Raw genomic sequence first — 6,325 nt, forward strand, 5'->3', positions numbered from 1 at the left:
TCGAATCCGCCACAGGTGGATTCGACATCAGCAATCTCCTCGGCCGTGGTAGCCATGGAAGCGTTTACAAAGCTGTCATCGGTTCGCGTCTCGTCGCCGTCAAGAGACCTTCGAAATCTCGCGAAATCAGCCGCGAGTTCCACAACGAGTTCGAGATTCTGTCCAGGATCCGTAGCCCTAGGTTCGTGAATCTGTTAGGTTTTAGCGCCGATAACTCCAAAGATCCGCTTCTCGTCGTCGAGTTCATGGGGAACGGGAGCTTATACGACGTGATTCACTCCGATTCCGATTCGAACTCGGTCGCGATCTCGAGCTGGAGCAAGAGAATCAAAATCGCTCTCCAGATCGCGAAAGCAGTACATCTCCTACACTCACAGGAGCCACCGATCATACACAGAGATATCAAATCAGCAAACGTACTGATGGATAAGAGTCTAAACGCGAAGCTAGGCGATTTCGGATTAGCGATCAGATGCAATGTGAACGATCAGAAAGTGAAATCAACACCACCTGCAGGAACAATGGGGTACTTAGATCCAGATTACGTAACTGCCGATAGATTAAGCAGTAAAACAGATGTGTTCAGCTTCGGGATCTTGTTGTTGGAGATAATCAGCGGGAGGAAAGCAATCGACGTTAGATACTCGCCGTCGTTTATAGTGGATTGGGCGATTCCGATGATAAAAAGAGGCAAAATCGGTGGGATTTATGATCCGAGAATCGGACCACCGATGGATGTAAGCGTGAGGAATCATCTGGGATTGGTGGCGGCTAAGTGTGTGAGAACGTGTAGAGAGAAACGGCCGGAAATGGAAGAAGTGGTTGGGTGGCTCACGGGGTTGACTAAGTCCGTTAGGTCTCGACGGTGGGATGAGTTAAGCATTGGAAACCCGTGTATGATGGTCGAGACTGTTGGTCGACCCGTGGAATGATTTTTTTTTTTAAATCAAGTGCTTCGCTTTGAAGCCATTTTTTTCTTTTTTCTTTTTGTGGTTTGGTCAATTTATTCGTTTAACATTACCATTACATCATTTTTTTTCTTCTTATTATAAGCTATTGTATAATTGTATTTATTTTAGTTATAATAGTTTTGCAAAATATTTTCTATGTTTAGTTTAAAGTTGAAAATTATTTAAAAACATTTCCAACCTCATAAACTCTATCCCGTTTACACGCAGAGTCAGAGTTAGATACCATTGTTTGGGCTATGGAATGCTTATTAGTGTTGGACTATAAATTTTTTTTTTTTGCTACGAATTGTTCAGACCTCCTAAGGATGACATTTAATATCCTAAGAATGACATTTAATATCGAGGATTGGCCAACCTTTTTATCAGAATTGAAGGATTTTACTTATTTCAAAGATAAATTTGCTAATTTTAGTATTAGATATATTCATTGAGAGGATCATATCCATGCTGATAAACTTGTAAAATGTGTAAGAGCACGATGTTTTTGTTTTTCCCATGTAAGCTCGTCGGTACCTAACTGACTCTTTCTCGAAAAGAGGCATCTCCGATAACTTAATATATGGTGTTTGATTGTCANAAAAAAAAAAAAAAAAAAAAACTCTTTATCCACCTCTAGATTATATTTTAAAGTAAATTGTTTTCAAATATTTCATCCTTTTATGTACATGTGCATTAATGATATTCTCTAAATCATTTTTTTCTGAAGTCTGTATCACTCATGAAGAAGATCTCATTACTTAAAGTCATCAATTATCTATACTAGTATTTTTGCAGCAGTTTTTGCTCAAAAATCGGTTTTAGAAAGGTTTTACATTTAATGCTTATATTCATATCCAAACAAGTTTAATTAATTCTCTCTACTATTTTTATAACCAAACAAAATTAAAATATTTTAAATATCCATATATAATATTCTATAATTAATATAGATATTTAGAAGATTTATTCCATATTAAAAAAAATTATTCTCCTATCATCTTTTAAAAATTTTAAAATTTAAATGTAGTAAATCATCATATAATACATAAAATTGATAAAAATGGATATTTTTCCTGCATATATTGTGATTTGAATTTTTTTAAACGAACATATATTATTCAATTAATATAAAAAGTGTGTGTTCAACATACATATATCGTAAATTTACCGTATATAGTAAATTATAGAATTTTGAGAAATTTATAATTTGTAATTTATAACTGATACATCTAAACTTAATAAGAAGTCTAAAATTATGAATATTTAAACATATTAAATTTTCAAAATAATGCAAACGAGTTATATTATATGACAGACTATATGATATTACATGATTAAATTGATAATACTAAAAAATAAATTATTATTAATATGATACTTCAATACATGTGAAATCCTTATTTTACTATTTTAACAATACCACTATAAAATATGTCGAATCAAACTGATTTAATTAAGATTGTATTAAAAAAAATTGTTATACGATATACCACAAATTATATACAAAATCACTATAATTACAAAAGAGTACATTAACAAAATTAGTATTAAAATAGTACAATAAGAAAAAATTAAGAAAAATTTGCTCGCAATATACCGCGGGTCATAATCTACTACACTAATAATCTTCCTGCAAAACACCTATTATCGAGATTGTCACAGTAGCTCACGCATCATCTTCGTCTTACATGTACCATATGTCCATATGTAATGAGATTACCAATGTACTCAAGACATGCTTATAAACCATATCATTGATCTAACTTTATACAGTATATAGTACAGTTTTGTTTTTTGTTTTTTACGGATTATGGAAGAACCCAAATTAAAATAGAGGGTTTTAAAATCTATTCTCTAGAGTTAACTAAAAAGTAAACTGTTTTTCTAACAGAAAACTAATAATAATCAACTGATCAGTTTAAAACTCCCTACTATATATATGCTAGATTTATAACATGCAGGACTATAATTTTTTATTATTAACATGAACCGTTGATATAATTACAATTATTCAATATTAAAAATATCAATTCTTTTAACATATTTTCAGAATTATTTTTTCTTTATTTTGTGGTATACATTCGTTATCTTGCAGCTACTCTCTTTTCACATTTTATTATCTCGCTTATAATATTGATTACGAAGACATATCATAACTATTTTTCATATTTTTTCATCTTCTAATACTCTTTGGTTTTTTGTCGGTTGAGTGATCATTACTTAATAATACAAACGTACAAAATCTTAGAAAATATACCCACCATTTGTCGCGAAGTTTCTTTGACAATGTTATACTACACATAAATTTTGATTTCTAGTAATAAATCTCATAACTGGACTCATTTCTATCCATAAACATCATATTATAACATCAAATACTACATTTATCTTAACTGTTTGACAAAAAAAATTATGTTTACATATATAATTTTTTCTACTTTAAAATATGTATAGTCTACTATGTTTCTATATAGTGTTCTTTTATTTTGATTCTCCTAAATCTACAAGCTCATAATATTACTCTAACTTTTAAATATGTGTATTTATCAAAAAATAAAATTCATTTTAAATTTTAATTAAAATTCTATAGTCTACCACTACTATTATAATTGTTTTTTTTATTACAAATAGGTTTCTCAAATTTCTTCTTAGTATTGTCACTATTTTTTTGGTGTGTGTGATGTTCAGAATAAGTTTTATTTAATATGTTTTATTCCATGTAACCTTATACATTTCTCTTATATATATATATATATTATTTTGATTTTTGAGCATGTGATTAATATTTTTTTTGTTTTTTTGGATATACCTTTGTTTAACAAATTTCACCATTTTTCAATTTTAAAAACGATAAATAACATAGATCACTCAAACTATTTTAATTATTTATTTATTTAGAATTGTACCAAATCCTTCTAGTTTTAATCGGTAACATGAATTTATAATTTAACACTAAGAAACATAGTCTCAAGTTTTAAATACATATATATTAATTATAATATAATATAATTGATAATAATAATTTACACTGACTTTTATCAATAACATGAATTTATAATTTAACACGGAGAATTGAAAAATCTCTTGATTTAAAAAATCTTTAAATTTTTGTGTTTATGTTTTTTTTTTAACTCTCATTTTCTGTATCCTAATAATTGTAACTTTTGAAATCAATTGTTGTTCCATTAAATATATGATAGCTTTACAGTTGGTTTTATTAGTACATATAGCTTTACTGTGCATAAAAACTCTTATTTTCTACATCTAGTTACCGGCTAAATCGTAATGGTAATTATTATTAAGCCAAAACATTCAAAAATTTGAGAATAACGTACCAAATGTTTTACGGGAAACTTGGAAGAAATTAAATTCTTGGTTATAGTTTATGCTATCATTAGCTTGAGTATTTTTGAAAATAGACACCACAAAAAAAAAAAAATTTGAATGTCACATGCTTTTTAATTGGAGAGTTAGCAACGTTTTGTCCATTATATTTAGAAGTTAGTTACAGTTGGTTTAATTTTTTCTTTAATAATTAAATATAACTTAATGATTCTTTTATTCAAAAAATACAGTTGTAAATATGAATGCAATGGCTTGGTTGTAACAAAGTGTTGTTATCCTTTTTCTATGGTGCACTGGCCTGGTAGTTATATGTGCCCGATTTATTGTGTAAGTTGTTAAATAGGTGATTAAAAATAGATGTCAAGAACCAAAGAGTAAATCTATAAAATGCTGCCATTCATTGTCTAAATCTTTGTTTTCCTTTTTTTAAAAAAATCCTATTTCTTAAAGGAGTCCAAGATAATAGAATGGGAAAACGTCAACACTGGTTCGTGGCCGCTTGTGTTTTCCTATTCTTGTCTCTGGCATCACAAATCTATTGTACGAGCGAAACCCATTTCTCCCGGTCGAAGCTAGGAGTTGGTTCGTCAGGTGAAGTCCTATCGCCAAAGGAGAAAGATCTAATCAAGAAGCTCCCCGGGCAACCTTCTAACGTTAATTTCAGACAGTAGGGCGGTCATGTGGCTGTGAACGAAACGGCCGGTCGGTTTTTGTACTATTATTTCGTGGAATCCGTCAAACCTAGTAACTCTACTCCTCTCGTGTTATGGCTAAACGGAGGTATACACATAAATATTTAATATGTATTCCTCTACGTACAAACTCTTTTTACATTGGAGCTATTTATTTCATATAATCAGACTTTTAAAAACTTAGAAAAGATAATTAGTCTTCTAGCTACCATCTAGTTTTTTTTTATAGGAAATATATCGTTTTTTCTCTCTTAATCATTGAGAATTAAACATATTGTTGTAATACAGGACCAGGCTGCTCATCTCTACAATCTGTGGCATTTAAAGGAATGGGTCCATTCCGCGTACTAGAAGACAGCAAAAGGCTACTCCGCAATCCTTATTCATGGAACAACGGTAAAGTACATACATATATACTTTATCAAAGTCTATTAATTACTTCGTATTTTTTTGGTGTATATTCACAAGATATATAATGAGATTAGTATGTATGCAATCACACGTATATTGGATTTACATGCAGAGGCAAACATATTGTTCTTAGAATCGCCGGCAACTGTAGGATTCTCGTACTCAAAAACTTTAGATGCAAAACAAATTGCCGAGCAAGGGGACACACTATCAGCAGAAGATAATTATATGTTCTTGGTGAATTGGCTTGAAAGGTTTCCGGAATATAAACGAAGAGAAATTTTCATCACCGGTCAGAGTTACGCGGGCCACCATGGTCCCCAACTTGCGCAGATTATCCTTAGCCGTAACAACCAAACCTTCATCAACTTACGAGGTATGATGATTGGTGCTCCAGCACTCGATGTAAAAGCCATAGACGATTCTGTCGAAGGATATCTGAAGAGTCGTGGTGTCTATGTGGACAACGTTAAACTCTGCAACGAGTGGAATACAGATACCGAGACAGATGATATGGAAAAGTGCATGGATATTGATACAATGCACCAAGCTAAATTTCAATATGTGGACTTGTCCAACATACACTCTCCGATATGCCTAAACTCCACATCGAGCATCAAACCCAAGAAATGTAGGACAATAATGGACATTGATCCGTGCGTAAAAAACTACATACATGCTTATCTTAACAAGAAAAAGGTTCAAGAAGCGATACATGCCATTGCCAACACCACGAAATTACCGTACCCGTGGGCTGATTGCAATTATGAATTGAATCCCGAGTGGAACGAAACTGAAAAATATGCCTCAATGATTCCTGTTCTTCACGAGCTGATGGGTAAGGGTCTCCGAATGATGTTTTACAGTGGAGACTTGGACGCGGTGGTGCCTTTTACAGCTACACTGGCCACACTCAAGGATATGAAT

The 6,325-nt window shown here is 31.7% G+C and overlaps 1 protein-coding gene and 1 pseudogene across 2 annotated transcripts in view; both read left to right on the plus strand.

Moving 5' to 3' along the window:
- The window catches only part of LOC104781038 (serine/threonine-protein kinase-like protein At3g51990), a 3,434-nt gene extending 2,356 nt beyond the window's left edge, over nucleotides 1-1,078 (plus strand). Inside the window, exon 2 of one of the 2 annotated variants that reach the window (XM_019244741.1) lies at nucleotides 696-1,078. In XM_019244741.1, coding sequence (XP_019100286.1) covers nucleotides 696-932 — 237 coding nt within the window. In that variant the 3' untranslated portion in view covers nucleotides 933-1,078. Of the gene's footprint in view, nucleotides 1-15 lie in introns of both variants that reach the window. The other variant, XM_010505611.2, reaches the window with a different exon arrangement.
- The window catches only part of LOC104781040, a 2,267-nt pseudogene continuing 692 nt past the window's right edge, over nucleotides 4,751-6,325 (plus strand).

This window comes from Camelina sativa, chromosome 4 (assembly GCF_000633955.1).
Source record: "Camelina sativa cultivar DH55 chromosome 4, Cs, whole genome shotgun sequence".
Classification (NCBI taxonomy): domain Eukaryota; kingdom Viridiplantae; phylum Streptophyta; class Magnoliopsida; order Brassicales; family Brassicaceae; genus Camelina; species Camelina sativa.